The sequence below is a fragment of the Jaculus jaculus genome, chromosome 5 (genome assembly GCF_020740685.1).
Source record: "Jaculus jaculus isolate mJacJac1 chromosome 5, mJacJac1.mat.Y.cur, whole genome shotgun sequence".
In the NCBI taxonomy this organism is placed as follows: Eukaryota; Metazoa; Chordata; class Mammalia; order Rodentia; family Dipodidae; genus Jaculus; species Jaculus jaculus.
In genome coordinates this window covers 81,771,041-81,784,501 of record NC_059106.1, presented here as the reverse complement: position 1 = coordinate 81,784,501, position 13,461 = coordinate 81,771,041, and the positions used below count along the sequence as shown (strand labels likewise).

The 13,461-nt window shown below is 51.9% G+C and overlaps 1 protein-coding gene across 3 annotated transcripts in view; it reads right to left on the bottom strand.

The window, feature by feature from the left end:
* Slc6a9 (solute carrier family 6 member 9) overlaps window positions 1-11,443 on the bottom strand; it is a 49,543-nt gene extending 38,100 nt beyond the window's left edge. Inside the window, exons 1-3 of one of the 3 annotated variants that reach the window (XM_045150958.1) lie at window positions 11,265-11,437; window positions 3,875-4,052; window positions 2,343-2,458 (exon numbers count right to left, since the gene is read on the bottom strand). In XM_045150958.1, coding sequence (XP_045006893.1) covers window positions 2,343-2,372 — 30 coding nt within the window. In that variant the 5' untranslated portion in view covers window positions 2,373-2,458; window positions 3,875-4,052; window positions 11,265-11,437. Of the gene's footprint in view, window positions 1-2,342; window positions 2,459-3,874; window positions 4,053-11,018; window positions 11,117-11,264 lie in introns of those variants that run through there. The other 2 variants (XM_004672520.2, XM_045150959.1) reach the window with 2 other exon arrangements.
* Between the last annotated feature and the right edge of the window lie 2,018 nt (window positions 11,444-13,461).

The window sequence follows — 13,461 nt, the reverse complement described above, 5'->3', positions numbered from 1 at the left end:
ACAGCCAACTGGCCTTGGGAAAAGGCAACCACCTAGTAAGCAAGGGCTGACTTAGCTCCCATGTTAGTGAGCACAGATGGGGCCGGCTACTTGGGGGACCTCTGAGGCTGTATCCTAGAAATGAACACTGAGTGGAGGTGGCTTCGTTTCCAGGCTTGGACCCAAGAATAGAGTAGCCCAAGGTCATCAGCAGAGCTGAGCAGAGGCAAGAATAGAATCTCAGAGCAACTACTGAGGTGCCCATGGGACAGATGCTGTGAGCCTCCAACACAGCAATGGGTAGAAGCCAAAGGGCAGAGGGCACCAAGGAAAGCAAGCCTCAGCTATCTTTAGGCACATCCTGGTGCTGGGAACGGGAGTCCCAAGGCAGCACTCCCTCCCACAGACCGGCTGGCTGGGCTCACCAGCAAGGCACAGGGTCCAGGAAGCTCAGCCAGAGCCGGGAGTGTGGGACCTTCTGACTCATGCTATCCGTGAGCCCACATGGGTCCCCAGCTCTCCTGTCTGTCCAGCCCTTCCAAGCAACTCCACAAAAAAGGAGCAGCCACAGAGTGCTTGAAGAGCTTCATGAGTCTCAGAATCTCCACAGCTGGGGGCAGAGCCATACCCCCTTCCTCCTACTCAGGCCCACAGCAACTCCAAGACTTCTTGGGAGAAACATGGGACTCGGTGGGGCTTCTAATGCAGGATCCATCTCTAGCAAATGCTGAGGTGGTAAAATCTCCATCTGCGCCTGTTCTGAGACTCCAACCTCACACTGGTTCAGGCATGGTGGCGCACACTTGGGAGGCAGAGATAGAAGGATCGCTGAGTTTGAGGCCAACCAGGGACTACAGAGTGAGTTCCAGGTCAGCCTGGGCTAGAATGAAACCTTGCCTAATCAAACAAACAAAAAAAGTAAGACTTTGAGAAAATTGACTTATTCAGACTCATTTCCAACAGGAGGGGCCACTCCAGAGCAGGCCTGAAGGGCTGGGCCAGGGGTAGAAGCTGGAGGCTCTCAACAGGGCTAGAGAAAGGATCTAAGACCTCCACTGGGGCCCTGAGCCCAGGTCCGTTGAATCCCAAAATGTGTGATGAGAGACAAAATTCATTTGGAGAAGGTTCAACAAAGCCAGTCTTTTTTTTTTTTTTTTGGTGGGGGTTGGGGGCGGGGAGAAGATTCAGGGTCTGTAGTCCAGGTTAGCCTGAAACTCTATGTAGCTGAGGATGACTTTGAACTCCAGATCCTCCTGCCTCTACTGCTCAAGGGCTGGGCACCACACCTGTTATATACAGTGCTGGAGACCGAACACAGGACTTGTGCATGCTAGACAAGCACTCTACCCACTGAGCTACATTGCCAGCCCCCAACCAGTATTTCATTTTGAAAAAGGAACAAAACAAGGAACCCATGGAGAGGGAGCTGATGAGGGAAGGGCTGTCCTCTGTCACTGGCTTCCTCCCCCAAAACTACCGGGTTTGGTTTCTCCCAGAAGCAAGATCCCAAGGGGAAACATACAACCACGACCACCACCCTTGTGATATGATCTGGCGCCATTCTCCTGGCTCCTGTATGTGGTGACAACTTACTCCATTCATCAGTGAGTCTTGCTCCCTCAAGAACCCAACCCAGGCCGGGCGTGGTGGCGCACGCCTTTAATCCCAGCACTCGGGAGGTAGAGGTAGGAGGATTGCCAAGAGTTCGAGGCCACCCTGAGACTATATAGTGAATTCTAGGGCAGCCTGGGCCAGAGTGAGGCCCTACCTGGAAAAACCAAAAAAAAGAAAAGAAAAAAAAAAAAGAAAAAGGAAAAAAAGACCCCTCTCCTGTGTTCCTAATCAGGCAAAGGAAGGTGCATGGCTTGGGGAGATACAGGCAGAGGATTATTGGAGAGGCTGCAGGGGATCTGTTTCTTTATGGAATGAGAAGAAACCAGAGGAGTAGAGAAAAAAAAAAGTCTCAAGATACCTTGATCAGCACATACTAGGCTCGCCCTGTGGACCAGCACTGAGTGGGTGTGGGATACAGCCACACACACTCCTGGGTGTCCATCAGACGGGCTGTGCCCTCTCCAAAGCACCTCTTATGACCAGGGTGAGGGAAGGTGCCTTCTGCTCCTTGATAGGTCTTTGCCAGGTCTGTGGTAAAACCTGCCCACTTGTGGGCTTGGAGCCTAGTGCTGCCGAACCTGCTGGATGAGAGGCTGCCTGCCCAGGCCTGGGGAAGCCTTGGCACTTGGAAGTACTGGTAGTGCCAACCCTGGTCCTATGGAGCTTCATAGACAAGCATCTGGCGGGAGGTCCTACAGAGCAGTGTGTCTGACACCCCATCCCCACTAACGTCTGGCACCTATACTCACCAACATCCCTTTGGCACCTTTTCCTACCATGGTGGCAGTGGGTTGGGGAATCTGGAGACCTGGACCACACTTGTAGACTCTGCTTCAAGTGCCTCTCAGAAGATAGACCTCAAGAGCTGTGGAGAGAACAGAGAGTGAGGCGAGGTCCTTGGTCAGGCAAGCCCTCAGGGCTCTCCAAAACAGGTAATGCACAGCCCAATACCACCAGCTGGAAGGCTCTCACGTCCCTCCCTCCCTGGCTCAGTCCCTCTGCCAGGCCATTCCACATCCAGCTCCCTTCTGCGTGACCCTTGGATCCAGCCCCTTCCTCACTGTCCTCCCAACCCTTCCCCCAGATCCTTTTTTTCTCCAGGCTTCCTGTCCCAATGGGCAAAGGTCTATTTTTGACTCTCCAGATGCCCAATCCTATAAAAGATAAAAAATGAACACAGAACTGGGATGGGGTCCAAGTCCTTCATCGTCTGTGTGAATGGCCACAACCTTTCCCCAGGAGGGGAGTCAGCTTGGATCAGTGCACACTCTACTCCCCAACCTCAGCCCAACCAGAAAGCCACAGTGGTCCTTCCCCACCCTGGTGCCACTCAGCTTGGGCTCCAGGGCAGCTGGGACGCTGGCCATACCAGACATGCCAGGTGTGGTCACACTGCCTAGCCTTTGTTTTAGTGCTTGTACTGCACCTTCCTCCAGATGAACCTCGTGAAATTCTCCAAGTTCTTTAGGCCTGGGCCTAAATGTCACCTTCTGTTATGCTTTTTTTTTTTTTTTCCCGAGGTAGGGTCTTATTCTAGTCCAGACTGACCTGGAATTCACTATGTCGTCTCAGGGTGGTCTCACAGTCATGGTGATCCTCCTACCTCTGTCTCCCTCGTTCTGGGATTAAAGGTGTGCATCACCATGCCTGGCCTAAATGTCACTTTCTATAGTCCTTCCCAGCACTTTGTCACCAGAATGAGCAAATTGCTTATTCTTTCTGGTTTATACACACTTCTACTAGTAACCTTATCATCTTAGATTATGCATATTTACTTATAAGCCAGAGAGTTCCTTGAGGGATTGGGAATAGGGTGTCCTTTACCCACTCTGGCCTAGCACCCTGCACAGTACTTAGCCAGCAGGTGTTGCTTGAGCTGAAATGAAGGGGAGCCAGTTACACACAGGCCCTGGAACGCAGGCTCTGGTCAGCCCAGAATCTTGTTAGGAAGCTTCTGAGCGCCACATGAGGTAGGTGAGCTGGAGGGGAGTGTGGCCGAGCGTAAGGAGTAAGCCCCACAAAACTCATGTGTTAATGCCACACATTGATAGAAGGGGTAGTTTCAGATAGGCCTAAGGTGGAATCAACCCACAGAAAGCCTTGAAGGACTGTCACAGGAGGAAGACCTTGGGCAGGTGGACCAGTCGGTTCAACCCCGAGACCTTTCACTGTTACAATCTATTCTGAGTCACTCTGCCTCACCAACAACCACCTGTCAAGGGTCACCTTTCACCCACAGGAAGTCACTGGAAGGCTGGAGAAGAGGTAGGGCACTCTTTACCTATGCAAATCAGCCTCTGACTTCATTAGGCTCTTTGCCCAGGCCACTGGTCTCCTATTCTCAGGAGAGGGCTGGGAAGGGAAGTAATCTGCCACCATTTCCTTTTGCCAGTGACCAAGGTCGGCTTCTGCTTCTTGAAGTGTTCTTTTAAGGGGGTCCTGTTCGTAGCTTTGTTCTTCTGGGGACAGATAAGAGAGGTGATAGCAACAACAGCAGGTGACATTATTAACAGCCACCTCCTGATCTGGACGCTATTGTGCCCTCTAGTCAGGTGAGGAACCTGAGCTCAGTGTCCTGGGTCTCCAGCTACAGAGTGTCAACCAGGCTACCTTGGAGTCCCTCTTATGACTGACAGTTGGAGAGAATGATTTGGAGAGATGGATCAGAGGTCAATGCCTAGCCTGGAAGGCTTGAGTGAATCCTCCTTCCTTCCTTCCTCTTTTTTTTTGAGGCAAGCCCAGCAGACTAGTCTTTCTTTTTATGCAAGACAGTGAGAGAGAGACAGAGAGAGAGAGAGAGAGAGAGGTGGGGGGGGGGAGAGAGAGAGAACTGGTGCGCCAAGGCCTCCAGCCACTGTAATTGAACTCCAGACACATGTGTGACCTTGCACACTTGTGTCACCTTATCTGTCTGGCTCATGTAGGACATGGAGAGTTGAACACAGGTCCTTAAGGCTTCACAGGCAAGTGCCTTAACCACTAAGTCATCTCTCCAGCCCCTGAATGAATTTTTCATACCTCTTATCTCTGACTGACAAGCCAGGAAGTCACTCCAATCTGATTAAGGACCAAGTCCTGAGTAGCAGCAGCAGCAGCAGTCCCTGACCTAGGGAGTGCCATGGGTTAGATGAGGTCTGACTGCTTAAGGGCTGGACCAGGAGAATGTGTTGATGTAAAGCTTTGCTGCTTCCCTTGCCTTTGCTATTTCTGTTCAATGACACCATCCATCCATTCAAAAAGAACCAACTGAGGGCCAGGAATGTAGGTCAGTAGTAGTGTTTGCCTAGCATGCTGGAGGCCTTGGGTTGAATCCCCAGCCTTGAAGAAGGGAAAATAATTACTGATCAAGAGCTGGAGAGATGACTCAGCAGTTAAGGCACATGCCTATGAAGCCTAAGGACCTAGGTTCAATTAGCCAGTACCCACTGGCACCAGATGCACAAGGTGGCTCCTGCATCTGGAGTTCATTTGCAGTGGCTAGAGGCCCTGGTGTGCCCATTCTCTCACTATATATATCTGGCTCTTTCTCTCAAATAAGTAAAATATATTACAAAAATTTTTTTGTTCATTTTTATTTGAGAGTGACAAGAGAGAGAGAGAGAAAGAGGCAGATAGACAGAGAGAAAGAATGAGTGTGCCAGGGCTTCCAGCCACTGCAAATGAACTCCAGATGTGTGCGCCCCTTTGTGCATCTGGCTAACAAGGATCCTGGGGAATCAAGCCTTGAACCGGGGTCCTTAGGCTTCACAGGCAAGCATCTAACCGCTAAGCCATCTCTCCAGCCCTTGTTCATTTTTATTTATTTATTTATTTATTTATTTATTTAGTTAGTTAGTTAGTTATTTAGTTATTTATTTGAGAGCATCAGAAAGAGAAAGAGGCAGATAGAGAGACAGAGAGAATGGGTGCGCCAGGGCCTTCACCCACTGCAAACGAACTCCAGATGCGTTCGGCCCCTTGTGCATCTGGCTAACATGGGTCCTGGAGAATTGAGCCTTGAACCGGGGTCCTTAGGCTTCACAGGCAAGCGCTTAACTGCTAAGCCATCTCTCTAGCCCACTATATATATGTATGTGTGTGTGTATAATATATATATATAATATATATATTAATTTTTTTAAACATTAAAAATGTTTTTGTTCATTTTTATTTATTTATTTGAGAGTGACAGAGAGAGAACGAGAAAAAGGCAGATAGATAGATAGATAGATAGAGAGAGAGAGAGAGAGAGAGAGAGAGAATGGGTGCGCCAGGGCCTCCAGCCACTGCAAACGAATTCCAGATGTGTGTGCCCCTTGTGCATCTGGCTAACGTGGGTCCTGGGGAATCGAGCCTCGAACCAGGGTCCTTAGGCTTCACAGGCAAGCGCTTAACCGCTAAGCCATCTCTCCAGCCCATAAAATATATTTTTAAAAGTACTGATCACACACCTTTAATCCCAGCACTTGGGAGGCAGAGGCAGGAGGATTGCCATGAGTTCAAAGCCACTCTGAGACCACATAGTGAATTCCAGGTCAGCCTGGGCTAGAGTGAGACCCTACCTTGAAAAAAAAAAGTCCTGATCAGATAGATGCTCACTATATGCACTATATGCCAGGCCCTCTTCTATGTGTCAGAGTCCTTTAGTACCCATGCCCCAACCCTGTCCCAACCCATATATCAAACACTTGACAAGCTGCAAGTCTTGGTAGCTCGGTGTATGACCAAAATCTTGGACTGTGGGACCTGATAGGTATGGGCTCATTTGTACTCTTGTTTTTTTTTTGGTTTTTCGAGGTAGGGTCTCACTCTGGCCCAGGCCGACCTGGAATTAACTCTGTAGTCTCAGGGTGGCCTTGAACTCATGGCAATCCTCCTACCTCTGTCTCCGGAGTGCTGGGATTAAAGGCGTGTGCCACCACACCCGGCTCATTTGTACTCTTGTCTACCCTCTTTAAGTCCGAGTTTTCTTAATTTGGAAGGTGGGACTAAAAAACAATTCTAAGTTTTTTCTTTTTTTCTGGTTTTTCCAGATAGGGTCTTGCTCAAACCCAGGCTGACCTGGAATTCACTATATAGTTTCAGGGTGGCCTCGAACTCATGGCAATCCTTTTTACCTACCTCCGCCTCCCAAGTGCTGTGATTAAAGGCGTGTGCCACCACGCCCAGTTTCTAATTTTTGTCTCTACTACAAGCCCTACATATTTTCCTCCCCTCCAATCCATTAATCTTACCAAAGCCCTAAAGCCCCAATTCCCTCCAAGAGTTCAGTACAGTCAACGGGATATGACCTAAATTGCTTAGCAGGCATTTAAGACTACCCACAGCTATATTCATTTATTCCACAAATATTTATTGCAGGTCTGCTCTGGGCCAGACCTGTAGTAGGCACAAAGAACACAAAGGTCCCTCTGCCTTCCTGCAGCCTAGATGCTGCTTGGGGCAGTGGAGAAGGGGTACTTGATGTGTCAAACTTAAGCAATTACAGAACGATGTAAACAATGTGACAGAGAACACTCCTTTTATGTGCTCTACAGCAGGACTGACAGTCAGAGAGGCTTCCTTGAGAAAGTGGTCTTAAGGGTCAAAAAGAGTTAATTGAGACCAGAGAGATGCCTTAGCAGTTAAGGTTGCCTGCAAAGCCTAAGGACCCAGGTTCGACTCAGGACCCACATAAGCCAGATGCTCAAGGTGACGTTTGCATCTGGAGTTTGTTTGCAGTTGCTACAGGGCCTGGTGCACCCATTCTCTCTCTTTCTCAGTAAACAAATAAATAAATAAATATTAAAAGAGTTAACTGAGCTGGGCGTGGTGACACACACCTTTAATCTCAGCACTCAGGAGGCAGAGGTAGGAGGATCACGGTGAGTTCAAGGCCAGCTTGGGACTACATAGTGAATTCCAGGTCAGCCTGGGCTACAGTGAGACTCTACCTCTAAAAATCACACACACACACAAAAGTTAGTTTGGCGGGTGACAATGGTAAGGAAGAAAAGAGGAGGAGAAAAATGAAACAGTACGTGGGAACTCTCTGAGGGAGGACTCAAGCAGCCAGGGAGAAAGAAGGAGGTGAACAGATAAGCAAAGACAAGGACCTTTGGGGTCTGGATATTAGCCTTCATTCTGATGCCAGTGGTGGCTATTAAAGGGTTTTAAGCAAAGGATTCACTTGGATTGCTGGAAGGGGCATTTGGAAGCATCACACCTTGGGTACGGTGGTGCATACCTGTAGTCCCAACTACTCAGATGGCTGAGGTGGAAAGATCACTAATCACTAGTGCCCACAAGTAAGAACCCCCATTTCAAAACACACATGTGGGCTGGAGAGATGGCTCAGCACTTAAGGCGCTTGCCTGCAAAGCCTGACAACCCAAATTCAATTCCCCAGTGCCCACATGAAAAGGCAGACGCATAAAGTGGCACATGCATCTGGATCTTTGTGCAGTGGCTAGAGGCTCTGGCACGCCAATATTCCCGCTGGGCCTTGGTGGCACATGCCTTTAATCCCAGTAATTCAGAGGCAGATGTAGATCACTGTGAGTTCAAGGCCACCCTGATAGTACATGCTGAATTCCAGGTCAGCCTGGGCTAGAGCAAGACCCTACCTCGGGGGGGAAAAACAAAACAAAACAAAACACACAACACAAAGACTGTGTATGTGCACGTGTATGTGTGTGTATAAGAGAGAGAGAAAACACCTTCCTAGATACAATGTGGAGAAAGGATTGAATAGAAGTAAGAGTAGAAGAAATCAACTAGAAATGCACCAGGCCAGAGAGAAAAACTGACTGAGATCAGAAAGGTGATAATGAAGCAAGGAAAAGAGCATCAGTGGAAGAAAAATTTTGACAGTAACAAGATGATGATGAGCTTGACTTCTGGAAGGTGTGAATGAGGGCTAGGAAGGGGTCTCAGCCAGGCATGGTGGCACACCTTTAATCCCAGCACTTGGGAGGCAGAGGTAGGAGGATCGACGTGAGTTCAAGGCCAGCCTGAGAGTACATAGTGAATTCCAGGTCAGCCTGAGCTAGAGTGAGACCCTACCTTGAACTCCACCCTGAAAAAAAGGAGGTCTCTGCTTACTGCTGATTCAATGAGAAGCTGGTAGCAGTCCCAGGTACAAGAACACCTGGTGATGCTGCTGCACATTTGGAGAGGGGAGAGGAGACAAAATGGCTTTGAGCTACTTATGAGCCACAAGACAGACTCTGAGAGTCACAGAACCCTTTACAGTCTCACTGCTGGAACCTTTTCCCCAAATGGAACTGTTAAGCAGACTTTTTTTTTTTTTTTAAGGGAGGAAGGATTTATTTGGATTAAAATTTTCAAAGGCTGCAGTCCATGGTTTGTTGGCTCCTTTATTTATGGGCCTATGAAAAGCAGGACATCATGGAAGAGCAAGCTGCTGATCTCATGGTGGCCAGGAAGCAGATAGGTAGGTCATTTTTTTTCTCCTTCGAGGTAGGGTTTTGCTCTAGCCCAGGCTGACCTGGAATTCACTATGTTATTCAGGGTGGCCTCGAACCCACAGTGATCTACCTCTGCCTCCGGGGTGCTGGGATTAAAGGCGTGGGCCACCACACCTGGCTGGTAGGCCAATTTTAAGAATCCATCTGGACCAAGCCCTGGGAGTGCTGGCTGAAGGCACCAGGTCTTCCTTGGTCTCAAGTACCTCACAGTACAGGAGAAAATATAATCTCCATTCACTGCCTCGAAGGAAATAGGACTGTGGTGCAGAGAAGCCCAGGCCAGCCACCTGTGGCCAGGCGCCCCAGGTGGAACTGCTCAGCATTCCCAGAAGTCTGTTGTCTACATGCTTTGGCTCAGGTTGAGACTCCCTCTTTGTTGAGCTCTCCTCTCCCCATTTTCACATCCCTCTTCAAAACCTTCCCAAAGCCATTCTCTTCCTGAAGCCTTCCTCTGCCATCTCAGTTTCTGACAACCTTCCTGTGGTACCCCTAAAGCTCGAGATGGACTGATTAGCATGCTGATCACACCTCACGCTGCAGGACTTGTGTCCAAGTCTGACTCCTCCACTAACTGAGGAGCTCTTCCAGGCCAGGGATGTGATTCTTCAGGGTCGTTAGAGCAGGACACTGCCGCAGTCCTGAATAGGCCGAGTAAGGGGGCGTTTTCTCTGCGGTGAGTGCCAACACTTGGGCATGCTCAGTGTTCTCCATGGGTCCCTAGAAGCAGCGTCCTTACCCCTACTCTAACCTTCTGTTGCCTCTCGCTTTGGCGGAGGGGGGATGTCCTTAACTTCTCTCCTTTTCCACTCATCCTTTACTGCCTCGCAGTCACAGCCTCACGCTTGTTTCAGTTAAGAGATATATCAGACTTCAGTGAGAGAGCTGTCAGTGAGCGGCTCCTTTAAAAGTGATCAGCGAGGGGGCGTGGCCTGCACAAAGCAGGCCCGAGAGGGGGTGCGGCTCCTTTAAGTAGCGGCCGCTCGCCCGCTTCTAGGCCTAGGGGAGGGCTGGCCATTGGGGTGCGGTCCCTTTAGGAGCTGCGGCACCGCCCGGAGCGCCTCAGTTCCTCGGAACCAGACCTCTCTGCTTTAATCGGGGTGCAAGGTGTGTGTGTGGGGGGGGAGGGTGGTCGGGCGTTACATCAGCCACCACGTGTGCTCTCAGCTGGCGTGGAGGAGACGGCCCCGCCCCCGGCCCCTGCCGTGGAAAAGTACCGGGGTGCCGAGGGCCCCGCCCCCGCCCGGCGCCAGCCCCTCCCGGGCCTCGGGGCGAGCCCCCTCCCGCCGCGCCCGGGCCTGGGCGTCTGCCCCAGCCGCTGCGGGACCGCCCGGTGCGGGGTTCCAGTCGAGGCAGGGCGCCCGGGGGCTGCGGAGTCCGCAGGCCTCACCTGTGGCCGCCTAGGACCAGCCCGGAGTGAGGGGTGGGGAGGACGCGGATTTTTTTTTTTTCCCCGGGGTGGCAGCTCTCCTCCCCACCCCAAAATACCCTCCCCGCTCGCAAAGCTGCAGCCCTGGGAGCCGGGAACAAAGACAGCCCGAGGACGCTTGGACTCTTCTCCGCCGCTTCCCCGGACCCAAGGAAGGGCGTGCGGGAGCCGGCACGAGTGGGCGGGCAGATAGCGAGGCCGCCGGCTGGGGTGACCAGATAGGCAGCCGGGCGAGCCGGCCGGCGGGGAGAGGAGGGGGAGCGGGAGCCCGCACGCGGGGCTCGGACCCGGCCGCCGGCGTCCGGCCCCCGCAGACCCCCCCAGGGCACAGACCACCCCCTCCCCCGCACTCCCAGCGCCCTGGACGGACCGCGACACGCTTTGCTTCCAGCGCTACCCGCACCAGCCGCCCCCGACCGAGCTGGCGTCGGCACGCTGCACCCCCCAACACACACACACACACACACACACTCCGAGGGCACCCCCTCCCGTTCCCGCCGCCAGCTTCAGCTCCTTGGTGACAGCAGTGACACCCAGACGCGCGCACCTACCCCGACCTCTGCGGCGAGACAGACATCCTGGTGCGAGCACCCACACTCTCAGCCACAGATGCCCGCATGCATGCATGCAAGCGCGACCGCATCCACACGCCGCGCACACACATTTACACACGCGCATGCTGGTCTAGGGATTCGGTCTTCCCCCCCCACCCCTCCCCAGAGCCACCAAAACGCTCAGACCCACCACAGGACAGCCCAGAGCGCGGGCCCCAGCGCCCCGGCCCCCAGCCCCCTTACCATGCTGCAGCCCCCGGCCCAGGCGTGCTGGGTCCGCACCGCGGTGCGCCCAGGTGGCTTTCTTAAAGGGAAAGTTGCATCAGCCTCCCCAGGCTCAGCGCTGCCGCGAGTCCGCCCGCCCCGCCGTGCCTTTCGCCGCTTCTCCAGAGCTTGTTGTGTTTTGGTTTCGGGGAGGCGGGGGCTAGGAGTTTGGGGAAAGTTTGAAGAGTGAGGAAGGCTGCAGAGACCTAGCCAAGTCCCTCCCCTCCCCTCCCAGAGCAGCTCCCCTGGCCGCCCTCCCCCGTCCCGGTCCCATCTCCTCCCTCGTGCCGACTTCTCAGGCTCCTCCTCCCAGAGAATAAAATTACAAGTCGTTACAGCTTCCAGACGATTGATCCCCCACGAACCCTCTGGGAGTGGGGCTCGGGCACAGGAGTCCTCTCTCCACCCCTGCCTCGCTGTCCTTCGGCTGGAGCCCTTGGAAGAAGCAGATGTCCTCCCTTCAGGCTACACTGGAATGAAGCCAAAAGGCCTGGGGCGCTTTGGGGGCCTGGGGGCTGGAGTTAGCCTGCCAGGCCTGTAGCCTTCTGCGCCTGCGTCCCCCCCTAGAGAGTTAGGATTCTGTTCCCTCTGGAGCAGCGCCGCCAGAGACTGGGCATAGCTAAGGAAGACCTGGGACCTACTTCTTGAACTTGGGAACCGTTGGAGTCCTCTCTCCACACCCCCTCCTTGGATACGGGTTTCTTAGCCCTACCCTGATGGTCATGCCGCAAGAGCTGCCCCAAACACCGACCTGGACTTAGTACATCCTCTGTGGGGAGACAGACCTGGGTTCCAGTCTCAGCTAAAGGAGACTGCCGAAAGTTGCTTTGCTGAGCCTCAGTTTCCTCCCTTGCAAAAGGGAGAGAATGAGTGAATGAATGAAATGCACACTCACTTGAAATGCATCGCTCTGGGCTGGGAATGATGCCCGAGTTGTGGAATGAATGGGGCCCCCACACTGGCTAGCCTTCAGAGAAACCACCACCTTCCAGCAAAAGCTGCCAGTTAGTATTGACTGTCAGAGGAAATGCGTTGCCCGAGCCTGAGTGGGGCATCTGCTCAGAGAAGGCCCCAGCCTGGAGAGGGAAATTCCACTCTGCACCCCGAGTCTTCATCATGGTCTGGCCAGGACGTCCCCCCACCCCACCCCGGAGAGAAATTCAGCCTCCACAAAGCAGGTGCATCCATATCAAAGTCACACAAGACCAACTGAAGAGTGAGAACCCATTTTAATTATTTATTTATAATCAGAGGCGCTGAAAAAGACAGCAAGGGCCCAGTCCAGACACTTTCTGCAGTGTGGGCTCTCAGGTGCGTAGTACATTCATAGCCTTTCTTCAGGGCCAGCTCCATGTAGACGGTCCACTACAGTCTTAAAACTCACAACCTGTTCATATTAAAGACACAGTCTTCTCTGGGATACAGCTTAGCTTTGCTCGAAAAAGCCCACTGGTCCCTAGGGGTTCAGTTCCCAGTATCCGTGTAAACCTGTATGCAAAGTGGTACGTGTGTCTGGAGTTCATTTGCAGTGGCAGGAGACCCTGGTGCATTCACACACAGACACACACATGCAAATTAGATAAAGCTATAAAAAATTTAAAAATAAACCAGGCATGGTGGTGTGCGCCTTTAATCCCAGCACTCCAGCACTCGGGAGGCAGAGGTAGGATCACTGAGAGTTCAAGGCCACCCTGAGATCACATAGTGAATTCTAGGTCAGTCTGAGCTAGAGTGAGACCCTGCCTTGAACACCAAAAAAATAAAAATTAAAAAAATAATTAAAGACTTGGGCTGGAGAGATGACTTAGTGGTTAAGGCACTTGCCTACAAAGCCAAAAGACCCAGGTTCAATTCCCCAGGACCCATGTAAGCCAGATGCACAAAGTGGCACATATGTCTGTTTGCAGCAGCTGGAGGCCCTGGTGCACCCATTCTCTCTCTCTCTCACACACACACACATTTTCTCTCTCCCTTTCTCTCTAATAAATAAATGAAAATATTAAAAATAAAAACTTGATCAGATCTGGGAAGACACATCCCTTTGTTGTTGTTTTGCTTTGTTGTTTTCAAGGTAAATTCTCGAACTAACTCAGGCTGACCTCGAACTCACAGCAATCGTCCTACCTCTGTTTCCCAAGCACTGGAATGACACATTTCTTTTTTAGTTTGTTTCCAA